The sequence below is a fragment of the Artemia sp. Qi Xiang Cuo genome, chromosome 7 (assembly GCF_049724085.1).
Source record: "Artemia sp. Qi Xiang Cuo chromosome 7, ASM4972408v1, whole genome shotgun sequence".
In the NCBI taxonomy this organism is placed as follows: domain Eukaryota; kingdom Metazoa; phylum Arthropoda; class Branchiopoda; order Anostraca; family Artemiidae; genus Artemia; species Artemia sp. Qi Xiang Cuo.
The window spans coordinates 64,466,958-64,492,631 of record NC_142800.1 but is presented as its reverse complement, the minus strand read 5'-3'; the positions used below and the strand labels follow the sequence as shown (position 1 = coordinate 64,492,631).

Genomic DNA, 25,674 nt, shown 5'->3' with positions numbered 1-25,674 from the left:
TATTGGGCCTCCCTATTAGCATCAACCTTATTTCGTTGTTGGGGAGGGGGGTAATTCTGCTTACAATATTTCTTTTTTTTGGAAGTTTTGTTCGTTTTTAAGGGCTAAAGAGTGCAAATATGAACAGAACGTTTACTTCCAATTCTCTTTAAGGTCTGTCTTGAATCTCCCACTCTCTTTATCACCCCCACCCCAGTGATGGATAAAATGCTTTTAAAAAGTATTTAAAAATATTAAAACTTGAATCTGAAGAAAAAGGAAAGAATAAAGGTTATAAAAGAAAGAAATAAAAATATTAGAAAACCGCAGTAAAAAGAATAGATTTTTTATGTAATTTGCCTTTTTTTTAAGACTAAAAGCCTCCCAACATGAGGGCTGTATCCGACAAAACACTTTTCAGTCCCCCCTTGGAATGATTTTCGGTACATATTCCTATATTTAAAGCAAATAAGTGCTGTCAACTGTGGAGGAGAGGAATATCCCAGAATAGGTTTTTTGTATCCCCCCCCCCCAAATAAAAATCGAAAGTTATTTTTTAGTATCTTCATCGAAAAATAGCTTTTATTAGTAATTTTAATAAAAAAAAACTGAAAAAAATTAAATACAGCCCCCCCTGCTGTATTTCGAGAAATATACTTTTTCCCCTCCTAAATTTCCGTGATTCACAGAGCAGCTGGAAAAAGAACTTGCATCTCCAAAATGTAAAAAAAAAATCCATTTAGGTTTTTATTGAATGACAATATGTCATACAACTTAACATGCCCCATTTCCAATTCTAAATTTTACCGGTTTTCTAGAAATTTCTTGTACAAACTAGTTTCTTTTGTTATTAAACCGCAAAAAATCAGGCGTGTGCACTTGGTCAGCTGAGATTATTTCTGAAACAGTCCTAATTATTTGCTAGTTTTATCTTAAAAATATGACCAGCTTCAAATTCAAATATTAGTTCAAGAATGAAAACCCTAAAACCTGTAGAATTTCCTCTTTTTTTTGATTTACTACATTTTCTGTACAGCCATCTATATAATTGTATGTATCGGTAATTTCGTGCCAATCCCTAATCTTCAGCTCTGAAAACAAACGTATAATTATAATAATAATATTTTATTACCCATCAAAAGTAAACAAAAGAGACGGAGTACATAAAAATACAAGAAAAAGACATTCAAGGCTAATATACAAGACAAATACAAAATACATAAAAAAAATTAGAAACAATGTAATACTCAATAGCAAGAAAAGACTAGTCGAACCAAAGAAAAAACACAAACACACTGAGTTCTATTGTCAGAGGATTTCAAACCCCGGATGGTTTTAGCGTTATATAATGAGTACCTTAAAGTTTTTAAGGTTTTATTTTATTTTATTAAGGTTTTTTTTTTAGCAAACATGAAAGACATATTCAAATTATACCAAAATATAGTCCAGTTATTTCAAACATACCATAATTTACAAAGGATCAAATCCGAATTATAATAGAAAAGAATAAAAGAAAATTGTTTGATGAAAATATGTGATGTCCCTATTTTTGTTGCTTTCCATGAGCTGGGAGCTTCGTCCCTTGCAAGAATGCCTCGCCTCCCTTCACTCGCTATGGTTGGCTGCACGGGTCTTTGACTCTCCCCAGCGCCGAGGTTGAGCATTGGGCCCTTATATCCATAATTTTGTTTGTTTGTTTGCAAACAGTGTGTGGTAGCGAAGTGTAATCGAGAAGTGACTCGACCCAACAATGGCTGAAAATTTATAAAAGGAGCTTTGATAACAATAAACATAAAAATAGTTTTCTATGCTGATTGCATTAAAGTTATCCACTGTAAGCTACGAGCCTGAGAAAGTTTGCTTGGTTTTCTAAAAAGGCGGAAAATACCCCTAAAAAGTCAAGGAATCTATGTAAATCGCACCATTTTATTCAGCCTATCAAATAAGTTCAAGCTCCCATCTGCAGATATTTGGAATTTTTAATTTCTTGCCAGAAGAAAGTTTACGGAAGCGTGTTTTTTTTTTTTTTTTTTTTTTTTCCGAGGGGTGATCGTATAAAACCAATTGTCAAAAAAGATCGGAAGAAGGGTTACTTGAGCGGAAAAAAAAAGTTCTAGTGTTCTTCTTAAGTTACGAAAAATATTGGAGGGCATCTAGCCCCCTCCCATGGTCTTTTTCCTTAAAAACTATTCAATCAAAATTTTGACATAGCCATTCTGTCCAGCATATTTTAAAGGTCAAATAACCATGGCCTTGGAGATGGCTTCTCCCCCACATCCCCCGGGGAAAGGGCTGTAAGTCAAAATTTGCCCATTGTTTACATATAGTATTTGTTATTAGGAAGTATATCGACATTTTTGGCGAAGGAAATTTTTCTATGGAATGGGATTTTAAATGGGAGAAATATCTTTTGGGAGGGAAGTTTCCGATGATAACCTTTCAAGGAAAAATTTTACACGAGGAAATTAGAAATTCTGTACAAAATTCTTTTTACTTGTCTTGCTTTCTCTTAGCCGACTCAATTTTGTAATTGAAGATGTTCCAGAGAAATTGCTTGGGGGGAATTCTCGAAGGATTTGGAATTGTTTGGGGGATCTTTCGTGGGAGGGGGATTTTCCGTGATAGAAAATCTCCATGGGCGATTCTAAGCGGTAGAAACTTTCTATAGTAGGGGGGAGGAGAAGGAATTTTCAGGAAAATTTTTCGAAGGGGGGGATCTCCAGTATGATTTGAAAAACAATCAGAAATTTAATGAAAACAAGTCTTTTTTCAATTGAAAGTGGGCCAAAGAGAATTTTTTGGATGGAATTGTCCGTAAGAAAGTTTTCGGAGGGGGGGAATTGTCATTGGGGATGGAATTGTCAGGGGATGTTTCCAGGAGGAGGAGGAGGAGGACTGCCGGAGGAGCTCTGCATGGAGGAGCACTTGAGGGAAGGGGGATTTTTCATAGAGGAGGGGGTCAGATTTCTCTGCATTATTTGTCAAACGATCAGAAATTAAATTAGAAAAAACAGTTATTTCAACTGAAAGTAAGAAGCAATATGAAAACCTAAGACAAACAGAATTTGTTTGTATGGGAGGGAAATTACCCCTCCTCTATTTCTCACCCTTTACGCTAAAGTTTGACTTTTGGTTCCAATCCTTAAAAACACGACTCCTGAAATACAAGGGCCGTTAAAGTGGAAAGGGAACTTTTTTAAAGTACTAAAAACTTTAACGCAAAGATTAAGTATTCAAAAATAAGCAGCCCCCCTCAGAGACGGAACAATTTCTGTTCTTTTTAAGTTTTGATGATGCTTCTTATGTTTAGTTGAGAAGCAAGTTTTTTTTTTTTAATTGGACTAAGCACCAAGCATTAATTAGAAATAGGCAAAAAGAAACCCGACAAAATCAGAAACAACTTTGCAATAGCATACTACTACTACAAATGACTCAATGCAGCATCAAGCCAACTGCACCAACTAGGGCTAACATTGCGAAACACGTTCCTCCCTCATCCCGATCCATTTACAATTTCCCTCCTAAAACCCTCCGAAAATTTTCAATCTCCCTTAGATTCTTTCTCCCGACGTCCTCCCAACGAATTTAGGGACGGCCTGCTATTCACTTGGCTGGTCGAAAACGAGGATCTTTGGTATTCTGTCATATTTCATTCGCAGTACGCGTCTTAGAAATTTCAACCTTTCTCTCATTATAACCCTAAAAGGCGGGATCGAACCTCATATTTCCTACAGCATTCTACTTGAAATATGGTCAGTCAAACGAGTACCCAAAAATATCCAAAGAAAATTCCATTGGCAAATATATAATAAATCCTCCTCCGTCTTTCAGAGCGCCCACATTTCAGAACCATACTTGACCACAACCATCACCTGAGCTTCCAATATTCGAATCTTGGCTCACAGGCATATCTTCCTATTCTTCCAAACATTTTTAACTGAGGAAAAAACTGAGTCTTGTTGATTTTACTTTTTGTATCTCCACTGCATCCGCCATATTTACTAATTCCACTACTACTACTACAAACTCACTGCAGCACCAAACTGCATTAGCTTTAACTTTACCGGCTTAAATACTTAGTTTTCTCACCTAAGCAGTTTTTTTTATATCTCTAAATCATACGAGCCGAAGAAATTGATAATTGGTCTTGAGCTTCTTTTTAAATAATTTATGAAACTTTCCAAATAAGAGATACCGAGAATTAAAATATGGCAAACCACCAATTTTAGCATGCAATCGTCATCTAATTTTATTCATGAAGATAAAACTCTTCTCAATATTTTAACCAAAGCTGTCTGTACTTGCCTTTTAAATAATAGAAAGTATTTTCACTGTTTGACCAACTCATAAATCAATAGTATAACAAAATAAAAATCGATAAGCTGGAAAACCCTTTGACGACAAAAAAAAGTTATGACGATAAAGTAATGTGCACTAAGTCAAGTCAAATGAAATTATATACAACGAGGTTTTATTGCATATCAGCTATTGTATTCATCAATGATTCGCATTCATAAAACATTTGTTCAAGAATGTCAACACTGCTTAAAAAAATACACCCCTCCAAATATATATTGAGATATATATATTTGGATATATCAATATATATCCAAATATATATTGAGAAGTATGAAACATCAAAGCTAATTATAGGCTCATCATTTGCAGAAAGTTTTTAGGCCAAATTTTTCAAAAAATATTTTTTTTACGGATGCTCCCCGTGGATACTAATAGGAATCCAACTCCTCCTTCCCCCCAATTACAAAGAAACCATTGAGCTATATATTTAAATAAGGGAACAACTATTTTCCTTTTACATATCGTTAAAAACAAAGTCCCTTGTGATTTTAAATACCCACAATGATTTAAATAAAGGGTGCCAGTTTCAACTATACATCCAAATATGGAAGACAATTGGACACCTTCCAGAGCATCAAGAGAAGGAATTTGACCTACTTTAGAAAGAGAAGTTAGAATTCAATTGATACTCATACAAGAGAGCTAGATCTAAAAATAGTCTGTGACGCTGGGTGAACATCAAATTTTTTCTTCTGGAATTTGTTAAAGGATTTCTTACTCTATGATAATGCAAATTACTTTTCTATTAGTCGGACTATCATATTTTTTTGTTTTCTTTTCACTCTCATCCAAATTAGTGTCATTTTCATTCCAATAATAAACTTATCCAAGCTTGCTTACTCAATAATAAAGCGGATTACGTTTCTATTAGTTACGCTATCGTTTTTTTTGTGTTTGTTTCTTCATTGTGATCCGAATTTTTTGTATGTGTTATTTAAATAATATACTTATTCAAGATTTCTTACTCTATGATAATGCGGATTACATTTCTATTAGTTGCACTATCATATTTTTTTGTTTGTTTTTAAACTGTTATCCAAATTTTTTGTAAGTTTTATTTAAATAATATACGTATTCAAGATTTCTTACTCTATGATAATGCGAATTACGTTTCTACTAGTTGGACTATCATATTTTTCGTTTGTTTTTTCACTGTGATCAAAATTTTGTGTCATTTTAATTTAACTAATATATTCATTCAAGATTTCTTACTGTATGATAATGCGGATTAAGGTTCTATTAGTCGAACTATCATATTTTTTTTATTTGTTTTTTCACTCTTATGCAAATTTTGTGTCATTTTTATTTAAATAATATATTTATTCAAGATTTCTTACTCTATGATAATGTGGATTACGTCTCTAGTAGTCGGACTATCATACATTTTTCTACTCTTATCCAAATTTTATGTTATTTTTATTTAAATAAAATACTTATCCAAGATTTCTTGCTCTATGATAATGTGGATTACGATTCTATTAGTCGGACTATCATATTTTTTGTTTGTTTTTTCACTGTTATCCAAATTTTGTATTATTTCTATTTAAAAAATATATTTATTCAAGATTTCTTACTCTAATGAAATATCTTAAGCCGAACTGGCCAGCCATGACAAAAACCAACAAAGAGAAAAATCTAAAAAAAACAAACAAACGAGACAGTGGCCAGTGGAGAGAAAAAAAACCAACAAATGCAAAACAACGCGGATATTTCGCCTGTATACAAACAAGGCGTATTCAGCACGAAAGAAACACAAAAAGAACAGGATAAAAAAAAAACAAGATAAAACTAAAAACCACTGAAACCACCACAAAAAAAAACACAAACAAAAATTTACAATTGATCCAAACTGATCCACGTAGGGAAAAGAAGTTATTTTAGAGTTACTTCAGTGATGACACCGGAGTGACTGAGGAAAAATAAAAAAACTGTAAATTACTTTAATTATTCTGTTGCGAAATATATCATATCTTATCATATTTTTTTTACTCTTATCCAAATTTTATGTTATTTTATTTAAATAAAATACTTATCCAAGATTTCTTGCTCTATGATAGTAGTATCTATATAGGGAATATGAATTACACAAGGAATTGCACTAGAATATGCTCAAAAGTGTAATTGATCCTAAACTTACATGAAAATATACATTGAATTTGACAAAAAAGTAGTCTAACCCGTGCATTGACTTACCAAGGACAGTGATATATAGGTCAATTACACATGAAATTACATAGAAATATGGAGTGCAGTCTAACCGGTACATTAAGTTACCTAGGAGAGTCACACCTTACCGGGGAGCGGTCGTCACAATAATTTGATTGGTAATTGGATTTGAATAAAAGGACTGATTTTCTTTGCAATTCATATTAGTAAGAGAATCGAATTCAGAGAGAATAGTTTATTTGAGAAGATATTAGTAGAGAAAATGAGTGGTGCATTTACATTATTGGAGATTGGTGCTGGAGCCGGTAGCAGCAATGATATCCGAGTACCAAACGTGGCTGTGGAAATAACCAGCGGCTGTAGACTATGCCTTGACTGGGAAGATATGTATGCCAGATACGTGATATAGTAAGCAAATTTAAGCAGGAGGAGCAACTATGTTTTTCTGGAAAATTGAATATTGTCCATATAAATAGACTTCGGACAGCATTAGATGTGCTATCGAAATATATTGATGAGAACAAAATGAATCAGTGAATATTATTGTTGTAATTATGCTCAATAAAATTGTTTCTAAATCAAAAGTATTTTTTTTCTATAGCAGACTAGCGTATATTTTTTTAAAGTAGAAAAAATTCTGGTTAGTCTGAAGTTGGTTGTGAGAGTGTTAGGACTCCATTAGGAAATGGATAGATTTGAGAAAGAGCGAAACATGGGGAATCTAGTGCTTATGGAAAAGCATTTCATTCTAGATGACTATTTTCTAGAGCTGTCTATTCAAAGTAAGATATTTTCTCGGGGAATGCTTGTCGATATAATGAAAACTGATTCTCCATCATTAGACTATTGTATGAAGCTTCTACGCCGTGGTCCAAATGCATTTACACAATTTATTGATATATTGATCACAACACAGCAAAATGATATTGTGGAAATGCTTTTAAACATTAGTTTAGAAATTTAGGACTTTTTATCAACACATGAAAAAATGTCCCATACATGTCCGCTATGTATGTACACACTGTGCAGCTGGTCATCATGTGAGAATTGCACAATGATTGATGAGTATGATGAAAAGTGTAGATTATGCAACCCGTGTAAATTGCATAGAGGATATGCTGTAAAACCTGTCTTGAAGAGGTGTGTGACTCTCATCCTAGAGGGCACCTATGCTCCAATTGTCACTATGATAAATATAATCAGTGGGAGAATACATATCCCGGTATGATTGGAAAGAATCCTAAGCGTGATTTTAGTTTATTGCTACGAAATTGGTATCGTCGTGGTTTTTAGATTGTTCTGGGAGGATGAGCTGGGTCAGCGATTCAACTGTTGGAACAACAAAAGAATATGGTTTTTACGTCATCGTTGTAAAGACACTGGATGTTATGATTAAAAGCCCACTGATTTTTATTTGGCTGTGACGGAGTGTGATTCTCCACTTGAGGACAGTGTTTGTGAAATTGCTTCAAATAAGCAAATTGAAACATGTGAATTCTATAGAATGAATGAGAATAGTATCATTGACTATACAAAGATATACGACAAGAGTGAAGTTACACTCTACTGTAGAAAATGTGACCCTGACATTGCAGTACATCAGGATCAGTATACTGCGAATTCAGATTATCTACCTGCATTAGTTGTTGTCGACAAATACCTATACCTAGTAGAAGATGAAATCTAAAGAGCGGAAAGGTCGTTTTATCATATATATAAATTTTTGTCATTTATTAATAAACAATTTCACATACATTTTTAGAACATTTTATTTTTAAGGCACTAAAATCAATATTAAATACGCTTGTAAGTATATTTTCCACTAGAAAGTCTTTCAATCGAGGTAAGTCAACGTAGATGTCGAGAAACTGCTTGTAGGTATAGCCACGGCATCTGAACATGAAAAAGAGTAGTGCATGAAAGCCACATGTCTTAATCGTTAAATCCTGTACTCTTTGTTGATTTTGAATAATGGTTTTCCCACTGCTTTCAATAAAGTTGCTGATGTATGGCGTGTAAAATTTATACGATAGGCCAAGAGGATCAAAAATTTAATATTCTTCGCTGTTTGAAAGATGCATAGCCAATGGCCGGTCTTCAAAGTCGATGGACTGCTATTAACAATGATTAGGGTATTGTTAACACTTAGAATTTTTTCAATGAAGTCCGATGGTATGCATTAGAACTTGTACTGGGACACGTATGAATATATATAAAATATGTTGATTATTCGTGTTGTGCTCATGGTGCAAGGTTTAGTAGAACACTACTGTCGGGTGTGATCCCTCAATAGGTTTCAAATTGAATCAATGATATTAACGTGATGCTCTCAGTCTAAGCATTGACAAATTTGCACCCTAAACGTACATTCCCTGTTCGTACCATGCTCATATTCTGAGTCGCCGACAAATCCAAATCAATAACACAATGATATCTTAAAACCATTTACTTGGCTATTTCATTTTCAACTAATTTGGAATCTGTACCTATAGATTCAAGGATCTACTCTTTAAGAATTTTATGAGATTTTTGTCGAAAGATAGAGGTTGCAGTGGAATACCGTTCACTTTGCAAACGGGGCTCCATAGACCGAAAAAATTTAAATCATGGGGGGGATTCAGTCCAGGATCCAACGGCACTGCCACTCTTCACAAAGGCCAAAGCCAATTTTGATGGGATTTTTCCATTGATAAATGATGAATCGCTATAGCTATGAGAGCCGATGGCAATGTGACGTTGATTGGTGATCGTATGGGGGACAAGAAGTTTAGAGTTGTTACCATTGGCTCTTAGCTTTTCCACTGCCAATGCAACAGAGCTCATAACCTGTTGTTTTCGGACGTGGAGAATTGCCGATGTGATAATGACATTTGCATCGGGTGCTGCAGGAAGTGTTTTTCTCAAAATGAAATTCGATGGGGCCATCTGTAACTTTATGTCAATCCTGACATTGAAGGGTAACCATTGGGATATATTGAATATCTTATGATTTAATTTTCCAACCAGATGATACTCCTGGGTCACGGCAGTAGTCAAATCGCTGTCAGTATCAACACCTGAATTATATTCATAGCCCAATGATTGTCCTCTCAACTCCTTGTATGCCTTTGGTGTCATCATCATAAATTGTATGTAGCTTGCATAGTTGAATAAATTATTGCTAGTGCTCACCAATGTAAAATTAATAAATACATTAATTTGTTTGAACAGGTTGTGTAGAATACAGTTTTCGTAGGAGAGACCATCGGCAGCAGTTGGAGTTGTATTATCTGACTTTTTCTTCACCATAACATTTAAATCAATAAATGTTGATGACAAATCAATGAAATAGTCTTCATTGGAAAATATTTGAAAGTGTATATTTTTCGAGAGGGGTTGTTGGGGATGAAATTGTTCATAGTAGCCATACTTGGCACTGACATCAACATTTTCGGCATTAAATAGATTAAATGAGGAACTAACTGATGGATACGAATTCTCTTAGGTGAGATAATTAATCTTAAGAGAAGAAGTCCTCCTTTGATCTAACAATCTTTTTCTTTTTCTGCTTATTGGTCTTCCTTGTTTTATTTCTCAAAGTCCTTGTTGATGTCCTTCGCTTCCCGCCTGGGTGGAGACTGATGAGTGAATGACGCGCACGCATCCTTTTCAATCCCTCCCCATTTTGCCGAGATTTTAATTACTCACCAACGGCCCTTGCTGAAGATCTAATATTTTCCTTAACACTCTCCTTGAAATTCTTGCCCGACCCCCAGTCCTGTAGTGTTGAGGCAGCAAAATTTGATGCAGCAGGTACAAACTATTTTCTGGCAAGGGGTAGTGCAGAACGAAATAGCCTAGCAAACCAGCTACCAAGACCACAGCCAGACGTTGTAGTACGTCCCTTGTAGTAATCCAATCCATTGCCTATTTGATGTGGACTCAGAGCATCAACATAACAATCAATTTCGGGACATAAATAGAATAATCGTATCGTTCATTTTAGTTAGGGGTGCTATCACTGACAATGGGTTGAAAATTACATGTAATCACTACTTTACCATTTTTTTTTGATTGAGGAGAGCCCAATCCATGTTATTGTATAAACTTGCAGGGTTCCAAATAGGGAGTATTAACTAGAACAGACTGACGGTGCTTTAGATTAGTGATGAACATGTTCGTGGGATGTTTATTGTTCGATAGCACGTCGGAGGGGTATATTTGCATTACTGCCTCTCGACGTTTCCACAAAGGTTGCATAGAGAAATATGCAAGAGTCCGAGGTGAAACCAGGTGGATAATCAGCAAAAATAATTTTATTCATCCCGTAAACGAAGCCACCATTTTCACCATTGATCGCATTCTTTTTAAAACCAAGAACGTCTCTAAGATTATCATTGATAATAATTGTTTCAGTTTCAACAGGTGAGGTGATGTAAATCCTATCATGTTTCAATTAATAATTAAAATTGAATTTTCCATTCCTACGATATGAGATTTTTCTATTGATTGTACGACAAAAATCAGTCATATTCTCCTATTCAATATATTTCAATCTGGCATGTGGATATTCGCTCGATTTAAGTGCTTCAACCCATTCTTAGTCGACAAAGAGTGTCCAATCGAATGGTATAACTTTTATAACATACACACGATCCTTTCTCAGGATGTCATAGGGATTTTTGAGAATACAGTCGACAAGAGCCACTTCATACGCACCGTCAAATTTGATGGCGGGGGAGAGCTTCGTCCAAAAATCACTTGTCGTATTCAAGTCGTTGTAGAGAGGATCGGAAACATTGGACATAAAAGTTACATAGATATCATTGGGCATTGCCAATATGTTCAACAGCGATCCAAGAATCAAAATCAGAGTTGTATCCTAGCCACCGAACAAGTAACTGTTTCTTACCCCTGCGAGTACGAGTCTTTAATATCTTTTCAATTTGATAGATTTCACTATTATTTTTAACTTTTTGTAGTTCATAGTCATAAAAGCCTCCGAAAATCTCTTCATCTTTGGTATCACGCAAGCGATAAGTTATGGGTTTAGTTTCTAGGATTTTTGCCACTTTAAAAGTTTTGTGAACCACAAGTAATTGCCCTTTTCAAAAACATTAGTTGTTCTATTAATTCGAACAGTATCACCAACATTGAATTTATTTTTCTTCTTGACAATCGTTTCATTGGAATATTGTTTAAGAAAGGTGTCAATTGTATCAGAATGATGAACTTCCGTTGGGGTTGAATTGGACATTGATCGATGAGTTCGTTGATTATAAATCAACATGATTTTATCTACATCCTGAATAAAAGCCAGTTTATTTTTCAATGTACAATATCTTGACATTAAAAGTCGAATGACTCTTATCAATCGTTTGGCCAATGCAGCTTTTATAGAAGTGTGACAATGATAGAACAGCGTATTATGTTTCACTAGTACTTTTGTGACATGGGGAATAATAAATTCGCTACCGCAATCTGTTTGAATTTTTTTACACGAATCATGTTCGAGAATACTTTCAATGGCCTGAGCAAATTCAACACCTCTTTTTGATCGCAATGGAATTGCATGTGCAGAACGACTATAAACACTGATTGCAAGTAGGATGTACTTTTACGGTGTATTGTGACGTTTTTGAATCTCATCTAGAGTCAGGAGATCTGCTTGCATTATATGCAATGGGAAAAAGGCTTTAGTTTTTCGATAATGATTAGCAAGAAGTCTATGATTTCTATGCAGAGTTTAACTTGATTCATTTTGTAGATAGTCTTGTACACTTTTAGTTTGAACACCAGTGACTTTGGAAAGAGTGGTGGGTGAACTTAAACTCCCCGCCTCACCAATATTTTCATAAACATCTTTCAGAACTTCAACCATTTTGAACGTAAACACGTTGTGTAACGTCCGCTACCCTATTGTATACTAGTTGTGGTTGGTGATGGTGACATGATACGTTTTCGCTTTTTCCTCCCCACCATTGTCAAGTTTCCACTAGGTTTACTAGTATTTTCCAAGATTGATTTAAAATCTTCTTCTTCTTCTTCCTCTTCATGTTTTAATGGTGTTGTTAATGATGATGATGGTGCATGTTCATTTAATTTTTTTAGAATTTGTCTATTGTTAATAAGACTTTTGGGGAAATCTAATGTATTTAGAAAGTTATATAGATGAGCGTCAAATGACAATAGTCCTTTACGATTTGTAACCATAGCATAGATTAAATAAACTAGATTATAGCTCTTGCCGTGAATTATAATCCCTTTCCCATTGCTCTCAGCTTGAATATGATCTTAACCAGTTTCCAAGAGATGAGCTGGAAGTCGTTTACTTTGTTCATAATATGAGTGGGGCATTAGATTTCCAATTGTCAATACAATTGAATCCAATTCCTCCTTATTTGATTTTAGTCCAGCAGCAGAATCCTGAGGAGATGATTCTTTTTTGTGATCAATACCATTGGGCTTCGTCCGATAGGGCTTATTTTTATCCACTTGGCGAAGTGCATCTTGAAGTAAAAGCAGTTTTTTATCATCCTCAATATTCTCGTTGTCAAGGAATTTACTCAGATTGTTCTCAAAGTGTTCCACTGGTGAGAAAGCGAGTTCTATTGGAGTCAATTTTTAGTGTTTTGCCATACTCTAGGGAAAACTATTTACAAGTCCTTCTATTATCGGTAGTAAAAGTGTGAAAAAGCTACCACCCGCCTGAAGGAGACGTTTCTTTTTAAAATTCTTTCCTTTCCTTTTAGAGGCCAATGTATGTACAATAGAACGATGATGCTTTGCCTGTTGCTTAACTAATTCTAGCAGGTAAACATCACCCTCTGTCAAATTTAAAAAAAGTTCGGATATTATATCAATCAAATCATTATCACTACCTTGCTTGATTTTGGTTTTCCTAAGCGAAGGTTTTTAAGTTCTTACAACTGAAAATAGATGTCTATTTGCATGTAGTTTTTTCAGTGTCATGACATCAACTAATATGTCCTTCTACTGTTACGGAGAGTCATACTGTAATTTCATTGTCAAATATATCTGTGACCACACGCAGATCCTCAGGTGTATTTTGATTAAGATCCAATAGAATATAGCCGTAGAGTTTATTAGTTGCCTGATTGTATGCTGAGAGCAGAAATTTAGGGGCGCCGGGGTATATCTGTTTATTGAGAGTTATTAGCGAGCTAGAATCACGAACAACTCTGTAGATGATATAGTAGGTGCAGTTCAATGCAAGTGCTCGCATACATTTGCTCTGATGAAAGAGCTTGTGTAGAACCAGAGTAACGGAAATCTGTTCATGATGAGAGCGAACAGTGAACAGTTGCAGCATTTCCTGGGACCATTGTTCGATGGATTCAGCCAGATCGTCAATAATCAGCCAAGAGTTTGGTCCAATAATGCTGAAAACATCAAGTCCCTGTATGAATTGTATCTGCACCAGTCCCGCCGTGCCAATTGCTTTTATTTTATCGTATGACTCCTGCAAAATACTGTAACAGTAGTAGATTTTTTTTCAGTTTTCCCATAAACATTGTATCACAATTTTTAATTATTTTACTTAATACTGTTTTTTTAATAGATAATATCGGCCCACACAGAAACGATCAGAATGGTTTTTTTAAATTCATTCAACGTCACTTAAGGAGTCCCCCTGTAAAGCTAACTTAAGACATAAGCTGTGTCATGACTCAATGATACTAAAACTAATACTCCCTTCAAGAATAATAATGAGAAGAAGACGAATAAAGAATCATATTTTCTTTTATTATACGAACAAAAGTAACAACGCTTAAAAAATACTACATTGAAAAAAGCACATTAAACATGAAAAAAAAACACTTTTTTAATTTATTTATAATAAAAAATACAACATTTACATAGGCACTAGAAAAAACACTTAAATAAATACACCACAGCGGGTCCCGCTGCGGCAGGCCGGGAAGCGCCGCGGGAAGCGCCGCAGGCCGGGAAGCGGGGGCCCGCTGTGGCAGGCCCGGGTCGTGGCATTAAATACTGGAAAGTGCTCTGCCGTGCACACACACTTTGAAAATTGCTTGTGGTGAAGAAAAAAAAAGTGTTTTTCAAAAACTAGGGGCAATTACTCTCTATCTCTCAATTGTCACCGCTTTTGTCCTAAGCTCTCGCAGAAGCTAGCTTCGAATATTGAACTTTTTAAAAGTATAAATACTACAAAACGGTATTTTCAAAAACTATTGGGCAATTACTCTCTATCTCTCAATTCTCACAGCTCTCGTCCTAAGCTTCTGCTGAAGATAGCTTCGAATATTGATCTTTTTATTTTTTAAAAGTATAAATACCACAAAAAGGTATTTTTCACAAACTAGGGGGCAATTGTTTTCCATCTTTCAATTGGCATCGCTACTATCCTAAGCTCCTGCTGAAGCTAGCTTCGAGTATTGTACTTTTTAAAAGTATAAATACCACAAAAAAGTGTTTTTCAAAAACTAGGAGCAATTACTATCTATCTCTCAATTGTCACCGCTTTTGTTCTAAGCTCTCGCAGAAGCTAGCTTCGAATATTGAACTTTTTAAAAGCATAAATACCACAAAAAAAGTGTTTTTCAAAAACTAGGGGCAATTACTCTCTATCTCTCAATTGTCACCGCTTTTGCCCTAGGCTCTCGCAGAAGCTAGCTTCGAATATTGAACTTTTTAAAAGTATAAATACTACAAAAAGGTATTTTCAAAAACTAGTGGGCAATTACTCTCTATCTCTCAATTCCCACAGCTCTTGTCCTAAGCTCCTGCTGAAGATAGCTTCGAATATTGATTTTTTTATTTTTTAAAAGTATAAATATCAAAAAAAGGTGATTTCAAAAACTAGGGGGGCAATTGTTTCCCATCTCTCAATTGTCACCGCTTTTGTCCTAAGCTCCTGCTGAAGCTAGCTTCGAATATTGAACTTTGTATTTTTTGAAAAGTATAAATGCCACAAAAAGGTATTTTTTCAAAAATAGGGGGGCAATTGCTCCTTATCTCTCAATTGTCACCACTACTATCCTAAGCTCCTGCTGAAGCTAGCTTCGAATATTGAACTTTTTAAAAGTATAAATACTACAAAAAGGTATTTTCAAAAACTAGTGGGCAATTACTCTCTATCTCTCAATTCTCACAGCTCTCGTCCTAAGCTCCTACTATAGCTAGCTTCGAATATTGAACTTTTTAAAAGTAAAATGCCACAAAAAGGTATTTTTCACAAACTAGGGGGCAATTGTTTTCCATCTTTCAATTGTCACCGCTACTATCCTAAGCTCCTGCTGAAGCTAGCTTCGAATATTGAACTTTTTAAAAGTATAAATACTACAAAAAGGTATTTTTCAAAAAATAGTGGGCAATTACTCTCTATCTCTCAATTCTCACAGCTCTCGTCCTAAGCTCCTGCTAAAGATAGCTTCGAATATTGAACTTTGTATTTTTAAAAAGTATAAGTGCCACAAAAAGGTATTTTTCACAAACTAGGGGGCAATTGTTTTCCATCTTTCAATTGTCACCGCTACTATCCTAAGCTCCTGCTGAAGCTAGCTTCGAATATTGAACTTTTTAAAAGTATAAATACTACAAAAAGGTATTTTGAAAAACTAGTGGGCAATTACTCTCTATCTCTCAATTCTCACAGCTCTCGTCCTAAGCTCCTGCTAAAGATAGCTTCGAATATTGAACTTTGTATTTTTTAAAAGTATAAATGCCACAAAAAGGTATTTTTCTAAAATAGGGGGTAATTGTTTTCCATCTCTCAATTGTCACCGCTACTATCCTAAGCTCCTGCTGAAGCTAGCTTCGAATATTGAACCTTTTAAAAGTAAAATACCACAAAAAGGTATTTTCAAAAACTAGTGGGCAATTACTCTCTATCTCTCAATTCTCACAGCTCTCGTCCTAAGCTCCTGCTGAAGATAGCTTCGAATATTGAACTTTGTATTTTTTAAAAGTATAAATGCCACAAAAAGGTATTTTTCACAAACTAGGGGGCAATTGTTTTCCATCTCTCAATTGTCACCGCTACTATCCTAAGCTCCTGCTGAAGCTAGCTTCGAATATTGAACTTTGTATTTTTTTAAAAGTATAAATACCATAAAAAGGTATTTTTTCAAAAATAGGGGGTAATTGCTTCTTATCTCTCAATTGTCACCGCTACTATCCTAAGCTCCTGCTGAAGCTAGCTTCGAATATTGAACTTTGTATTATTTTAAAAGTATAAATGTCATAAAAATGTATTTTTTTAAAAATAGGGGGCAATTGCTCCTTATATCTCAATTGTCACCGCTACTATCCTAAGCTCCTGCTGAAGCTAGCTTCGAATATTGGTATTTTCAAAAACTAGTGGGCAAATACTCTCTAACTCTCAATTCTCACAGCTCTCGTCCTAAGCTCCTGCTGAAGATAGTTTCGAATATTGAACTTTTTATTTTTTAAAAGTATAAATACCACAAAAAGGTATTTTTCACAAACTAGGGGGCAATTGTTTTCCATCCCTAAATTGTCACCGCTACTATCCTAAGCTCCTGCTGAAGCTAGCTTCGAATATTGAACTTTTTAAAAGAATAAATACCACAAGAAAGTGTTTTTCAAAAACTAAGGACAATTACTCTCTATCTCTCAATTGTCACCGCTTTTGTCCTAAGCTCTCTCAGAAGCTAGCTTCGAATATTGAACTTTTTAAAAGTATAATTGACACAAAAAGGTATTTTTCAAAAATAGAGGGTAATTGCTCCTTATCTCTCAATTGTCACCGCTACTATCCTAAGCTCCTGCTGAAGCTAGCTTCGAATTTTGAACTTTGTATTTTTTTAAAAGTATAAATATCCCAAAAAGGTATTTTTTCAAAAATAGGGGGCAATTGCTCCTTATATCTCAATTGTCACCGTTACTATCCTAAGCTCCTGCTGAATTTAGCTTCGAATATTGAACTTTTTAAAAGTAAAATACCACAAAAAGGTGTTTTTCAAAAACTAGTGGGCAATTACTCTCTATCTCTCAATTCTCACAGCTCTCGTCCTAAGCTCCTGCTGAAGATAGCTTCGAATATTGAACTTTGTATTTTTTTAAAGTATAAATGCCACAAAAAGGTATTTTTCATAAATAGGGGATAATTGCTCCTTATCTCTCAATTGTCACCGCTACTATCCTAAGCTTCTGCTGAAGCTAGCTTCGAATATTGAAATTAAAAGATTCATATGACCATGGTTACGAAGTGTTTATAGAATTGTTGGTCTTTAAAAAGACCGTTGGGTAGTCATGGGTGTGATGGATATTATAAAAATTCATCATTGTTCGTCATCCACTTAGTGTGATTCCAATCTATATCACGGATTTTGTTGTTCTTTTTCTTTCTGGGATATCTTACACACATATTCCGAGAAGGAATATTTATCGGCACCCATATGCTAAAAAATCGAATCTCGTCCTCTGGGTTGTGTATTCTACTCGGAAATACCTCACAATTAAAATCTTCCAAGTTGAATATTGGTATATCGGATTTGCATTTGTCGATTAAAAGTTTATCAGTGGGCACATTCCCTTTTGCGTACAGTGCTGTTACACCAAAAAAACAGCATATCTCTCTAACTTCCTCCTGTACAAAGGATAGATCCTTCCCTTTGTTATAGAATGGAGGTATCATTCTATCATATAAAACCATCTTGTTTATAACGTATAATGTATTGCGCCACCTGTCGTCATTGTAGTCATACATATTTTAGTTGATATGCCAGTGGTAACAAGAGACTTCTCTATGATCTGTAGTCAGCAATAGAAACGTACATTCAAAAATCACTCCACATGATGACTTCTTCAATCCAATGAATTCGCAATTGAAAACACCATACATCCTTGAAGTTATATCGATATAATGGATGAAGTATTCAAACTGTACAAAATTCCAATTTGAAACTCGATTTTATACTAAAGAAACTGAATATATTAACACATACCCAAGACGCACCGGTTTTTTGCCACGGATAATAAACTTACCCTAAAATGCATGTAGGCCATATATATTATGAAGTAATTAGCATGCCTCTTTGGAATAATGAGATGCAGGTCCCTTCTGGATGTGACAAATTTATGTCTAAAACGCCGTCAGTTTCTTGTATACATGAGAAATCTAACATTGTAATTTAAGGAAAATTGTTATTTATCATTCACGAAGATAAGGTAATTGACCTATATATCAATATCCTTGGTAAGTCAATGCACAGGTTAGACTACTTTTTTGTGAAATTCAATGTATATTTTCATGTAAGTTTAGAATCAATTACACTTTTGAGCATATTCTTGTGCAATTCCTTGTGCAATTCATATTCCCTATATAGATACTACTTATGATAATGTGGATTACGATTCTATTAGTCGGACTATCATATTTTTTGTTTGTTTTTTCACTGTTATCCAAATTTTGTATTATTTCTATTTAAAAAATATATTTATTCAAGATTTCTTACTCTATGATAATCCGGAATACGTTTCTATTAGTCGGACTATAATACTTTTTTCGTTTGTTTTTTAACTCTTATCCAAATTGTGTGTAATTTTTATTTAAATAATATATTTATTCAAGATTTCTTACTCTATAATAATGCGAATTACGTTTCTATTAGTCAAACTATCATATATTTTTGGTTTGTTTTTTTCACTGCTATCCAAATATTTTGTCATTTTTATTGCAATAATATTTTTATTCAAGATTTCTTACTCTTTATGATAATGCAAATTATGTTTCTCTTAGTCAAACTATCATATTTTTTTTCACTGTTATCCGAATTTTGTGTCATTTTTATTTAAATAATATATTTACTCAAGATTTTTTACTCTATGATAATTTGGATCACGTTTCTATTAGTCAGATTTTCATATTTTTTTAGTTTGTTTTTTTCATTTTTATCCAAATTTTGTGTCATTTTTATTTAAATAATATATTTATCCAAGATTTCTTACTCTATGATAATTTGGATTACGTTTCTATTAGTCGGTCTACCATTTTTTTGTTTGTTTTTTCACTTTTATTCAAATTTTGTGTCATTTCTATTTAAATAATATATTTATCCAAGATTTCTTACTCTATGATAATGTGGATTACGTTTCTATTAGTCGGTCTATCATATTTTTTTTTTGGTTTTTCACTGTTATCCAAATTTTGTGTCATTTTTATTTAAATAATATATTTATCCAAGATTTCTTACTCTATGATAATGCGGATTAATTTACTTATAGTCGAACTATCATATTTTTTGTGTTTGTTTCTTCACTGTTATCCAAATTTTGTGTCATTTTTATGGAAATAATATATTTATTCAAGATTTCTTACACTATGATAATGCGGAATACTTTTCTATTAGTCGGACTATAATATTTTTCTGGTTTGTTTTTTCACTCTCATCCACATTTTGTGTCCTTTATATTTAAATGATATATTTATTCAAGATTTCTTACTCTATGATAATACGGATTACGTTTCTATTAGTCGAACTATCATATTTTTTTTTTGGTTTTTCACTGTTATCCAAATTTTGTGTCATTTTCTTTTAAATGATATATTTATTCAAGATTTCTTTCTCTATGATAATGCGGATTACGTTTCTATTAGTCGGACTATCATGTATTTTCGTTTGTTTTTTTCATTCTTATCCAAATATTGTGTCATTTTTATCTAAATAATATATTTATTCAAGGTTTCTTACTCTATGATAATGCGGATTATGTTACTATTAATCGAACTATCATAATTTTTCGTTTGTTTTTTCATTGTTATCCAGTTTTTGTTTTATTTTATTTAAACAATATATTTATTCAAGATTTATTACTTTATGATAATGCGGATAACGTTTCTATTAGTCGAACTATCAAATTTTTTGTTTCTAGATAATTTCGGAGACCACACTGCCTTTCCCTGACGATAAAATAAAAGTTCAAAATATGGATAAAATCCTTTTTAATAGACAGTGTATAGAAAGTCATTAAAAATACCAGATATTTCGGTCACATATACAGTTACCATTATCAGTAGTAAAACTCAACTAAAACAATTTAAAACAAAAGTTTACATACAAATCAAATAAAACTATGTACTGTTTAATTCTCTAATTCTTTTCAAAGCAAAGGTGGAAGCTAGCCTCTTTGACGTTCTTGGATTCGGTTCATTATCGTTCAATGATATAACATTTGGACAAAGGTCAACTAAATTAGGTGAATTGAACTTTACTCTGTCATATTTTAATAAATCATCATAGATAGAGTTCAGCCCAAATTCATCTGTATCCCGATTCAAAGCAATATTCTTGAATAAGATTTTCTTTATTTCAAGAGTTTTACGAAAATTTTGCTTTAAACACCGATCCCTATAAATCAAAGAGACATTTTCGAACAAAATAAAGTGTTCTGGAAAATTGAAAATACGTTCTGAAAGGGCTGAATCTTCAGACTTGGAATCTTACTTCAGACTTAGAATCAGGACATATTTTCACATAAATAAAAATTATGTGAAACACAATAATAATGTTTCACAGAGCATTATTAGAACATAAATAAAAATGACACAAAGTTTGGATAAGAGTGAAAAAAAAAAAAAAATGATAGTCCGAATAAAAAAAAACCTAATCCGCATTATCATAGAGTAAGAAATCTTGAATATAAATATTATTTAAATAAAAATGATACAAAATTTGGATAAGAGTGAAAAAACAAACAATAAAAAAATAGTATAATCCGACTGAAAGAAATGTAATCTACATTATCACAGAGCATGAAATCTCGAATAAATATATAATTTAAATGACGATGACAAAAAAGTTGCATATCAGTGAAAAAAAATGATAGTTCGACTAATAGGAACGTAATTCGCATTATCATAGTGTAAGAAAGGTTGAATAAATATATTGCTTAAATACAAATGACACAAAATTTGGATCACATTGAGAAAAAACGACAAAATATGCTATTTCGACTAATAGAAACGTAATCCGCATTATCATAGAGTAAGAAATCTTGAGTAAATATATTATTTGAATAAAATGACGCAAAATTTGGATAGCAGTGTAAAAATAAACACAAAAAATATGATACTTCGACTAATAGAAACGTAGTCCGCATTTTCATAGAGCAAGAAGTCTTGAATAAATATATTTTTTTAAAAAAATTCTGCCAGTGTATTATTTCCCCTAACAAGTTCACCACCTAGAAACTCCCCCAGCATGATATTCGCCCCCCCCCCACCGGAAAATGTATACATACTTCACAATAGCAAATACTATGTGTAAACAATATTGGCAAATTTTATGAATTAAAGACCTTTCTCCTAGGGGGTCATGTTGTATCCAAAGGCATAGTTATCGGGCCATTCCACTATGATGAGCAAAATGGCTATCTCAAAATTTTGATCGGACGACTTCGGGGAAAAAGGAGTGGGTGAGCGGGCCAGGTTACCCTCCATTCTTTTTGGTCACTTAAATAGGGCACTAGAAATTTTAATTTCCGTTCGAATGAGCCCTCTCACTAAATTCTAGGACCACTGGATCGATACAATCACTCCTGGAAAAAAACAACAAATAAACACGCATCCGTGATCTTTCTTCTGGCAAAAAATACAAAATTCCACATTTTTGCAAGTAGGAGCTTGAAACCTCTATAGTAGGGTTTTCTGATACGCTGAATCTCATTGTGATTTTCATTAAGATTCTATGAATTTTAGGGGTTGTTTTCCCCTTTTTTTCGAAAATCAGGCAAATGTTCTCAGGCTTGTAGCCTTTAATCGGTAAGACTAAACTTAATGAAACTTATATATTTGAAAGCAGCATAATAAGCCGACTCTTTTGTTATACCTATTGATATCAAAATTCCGTATTTTAGAGTTTCGGTTACTATTGAGCTGGGTCGCTCCCTAATTACAGTTTGTTACGACGAACTGTTTGATAATTTAAGTCTTTTGGCATTACGGTGCCACAATCCACTCTAATACGCCACGGATTCTATGTGTTTTGCCCTTTATGATTTCCGGTAACAAGTAGTGATACAACAATTGAAATTTCTGCAGTGTGTATGTGCCACAAGAATTTGTCCAAGGTGCCACTGTAAGGACCACAGTCATCAAGCTCAAAAATCGCCCTAAAAACTCTTCTTTCCCCCAAACAAAATGCACCAACTCTGCACCAACTTCTGCTCAATCAAATAAACCATCTTATTTCTAGGCTAATAAAAAGAAGTCAAATGTAGAAGAGATAACCTTACTTCTCAATTCAAGAAACAATCTAAAATTGAACTTGAACTTCTAGTCTCGAGACAAAGGTAAACACTACCAAACATACCGCACATGGGGACAAGGCAATTTTAGCCTTCACAGGGTGCCATGTAAAGCTAAGTGTCGTTTCTAATGAAAGAACTAGTTCTCCTTTTCCATCTTTACCGAATCTTGCCCAAATCTGGCGTCCAAAAATACATTTTCAAACAGTTCATGGTAACGAACTGTAAGTAAGGAGTAAGGAGTAAGGAGCAAAAAAATGACTTTTGATACCAATAGATATGTCAAAAGAATTGAATTTTTATTCTGATTTCAAATATATAAGTTTCATTAAATTTAATTTTAACCATCAAAATTTACGAGCCTGAGAAAATTTGCATTATTTTTGAAATGAGGGGGGAAACACCTCCTAATAATCATAGAATCTTAATGAAAATCACACAATCAGATTCAGCGTATCAGAGAACCACACTGTAGAGGTTTCAAGCTCCTATCTGCAAAAATGTGGATTTTTTGCCAGAAGAAAGATCACGAATGCGTGTTTATTTGTTAGTTTTTTTGTTTTTTTTTCCAGGGTGATCGTATCGACCCAGTAGTGCTAGAATATCGGAAGAGAGCTCATTCAAACGGAAATTAAAAGTTTCAGTGACCCCCCACAGTTCCTTGGGAAAGTTCTATAAGTTACAAAATTTGCCCATTCCCCATTATATATAGTATTTGTTACTGGGAAGCACAGTTTATAGAATTATCCAGTAAGTTTATCGCAGATCATTTCTGGTCTTCGTTCTCGGTGCGATTAAAAAGCTCATCCCACTCCTATGTTCACTTATGAATCAGTGTGTTTACGTCTATCAATTAGAAATAGTTACCAAGTGTACTATTCGTAATAGCGGGGTTCCGCTTCTTTCTGATTGTTTCATGTCCGACTTATCTACCCAGAAAAGGATTTGATGCCGCTTATGTTTATATCTGCAAAAACGTTCTCCGGAGCACTCGCACCCCGGTCCGGGTGATTATAATGGGTGAGATAGGGAATGATCATACTGGACAATTATATAAACTGTGCTGGGAAGTATGCATACATTTGGCAAGTGGGGGATTTTCTGATGGGGGTTTTCCACGGAGGGATTTTACAGGGGGGAGGGAAGTTTCCTGGGATTGAACTTTCCAGGGAAAATTATTCACTGGAAGAATTTGCCAGAATTCTTATACAAAATTATTTTTATACGTCTTGCTTTCTCTTTTCCGTCTCAATTTTGCGCGCAGAGTGGTTAAGAGTAAGTATCCGGGGTAAATTTTTACCGGGACTGAATTGTCTGGAGGATATTTCCGTGGGTAGGGGGTTTCTCCGTGGAGGTGGGGCCAGATTTCCTGGCATTATTTGAAAAACTACTACTTCTACTACTAACAACTCACCGCAGCACCAAGCCGCCTGAGGCCAACACAGCTACGCACGCTCCTCCTTCATCCCAATATATTCAAAGCCTCCCTTTTACATTCTCCCACGAAGTTTCCATTTCCTTTGAATCTTTCTTTATGACGTCCTCCAACCCCAGACAAGGACAACCTGCTTTCCGTTTAGCCCTAGACGGTTGGCCGAATAAAACAATCTTCGGCAATCTGTAATCCTTCATCCGCACAACGTGCCCAAGCCACCTCAACCTTTCTTTCATTGTAGCCCTAGTGAGCGGTATTGATCCACATTTTTCGTAGAGCCTATTATTTGAAATAAGGTCAGTCAGCCAGGTACCCAGGACAATCCTTAAGTAATTTCTCCGGAAAACATCTAGCATATCTTCATCCGCTTTTCGGAGCGCCCATGCTTCAGAGCCATATTTGACCACTGTCATCACTGTAGCTTCTAATATTCTACTCTTGGTTTGTAGACATATTTTCCTATTCTCCCAAACTTGTTTTAACTGTGAAAAAACACCCTGAACCTTGGCTATTCTACTTTTAATATCTTCACTGCTCCGACCATCTTTACCAATAATACTACCAAGGTGAGTGAAGCTGCCCACCTGATTAATCTTTTCATTACCCAACGTCATATTTTCATCTTCACTTATTCCTAACCTAAGTGACTTAGTCTTCTTAACATTAATTTTCAAACCTATTCTAGCACCCTGAACTCGCAAAATCTCTAAAAGTGCATTCATTTTGGTCGAGCCTTCATCTAGGATAGTTAAATCATCAACATAATCTAAGTCCAGGAGACTTTTTCCTCTCCATTTGATTCCGTGGTCTCCCATTGCCTTCCCTGAGCTCCTTAAGACAAAGTCCATAAAAACAATCTATATAAAGGGGAATAGACCACAGCCTTGCTTAACTCTTGATTTAATAAAAACCAGCTTCTAGACTCATTTCCTATTTTAACTGCAGCAGTGTTATTCTCGTACATAGCACTAATAACTTTAATGTAATTGTCTGGTATACCATACCAGGATACAACCTTTGCTAAACCTCTTCTATCAACAGAATCGAACGCTTGCCCATTATCTATAAAACTGAGGACCAAAGGTGTTTGACAACTCAGGCACTCCTCAATTAGAGTGAAGAGTGAAAATTTTTACTCAAGAGTGAAAATTTGGTCGACACATCCTCTACCTTGTCTAAAACCGCACTATTATTCTCTTAAAACTTTGTCTACGGCATCTCTCAGTCTAAAAAGTATCCTATTACTAAGTAATATATAGAGACCAGACTAGTGCCTTGATAATTACCACACTCACTTTTATCACCTTTCTTATAAAGTGGCTTAACTAAGGTTTTCCAAAAATCATTAGGTACTTCTTCTTTTTCAAAAATCATATTCATAATCTTCTGTAACTCAGAGCCCTCATATTTAAGAAACTCATTTACCACTCTATCAGCACTTGGAGCCTTATTATTTTTTAATCCTTTTAGTACTGTCGCTAATTCTTCCTCACAAAACGAAT

General features: G+C 34.3%; 1 protein-coding gene across 1 annotated transcript in view; it reads right to left on the bottom strand.

The window, feature by feature from the left end:
* Positions 1-1,148: 1,148 nt before the first annotated feature.
* The window catches only part of LOC148950579 (uncharacterized), a 91,976-nt gene continuing 67,450 nt past the window's right edge, over positions 1,149-25,674 (bottom strand). Inside the window, exon 2 of the mRNA XM_089091656.1 lies at positions 1,149-1,733. Coding sequence (XP_088947782.1) covers positions 1,434-1,733 — 300 coding nt within the window. The 3' untranslated portion in view covers positions 1,149-1,433. The remainder of the gene's footprint in view (positions 1,734-25,674) is intronic.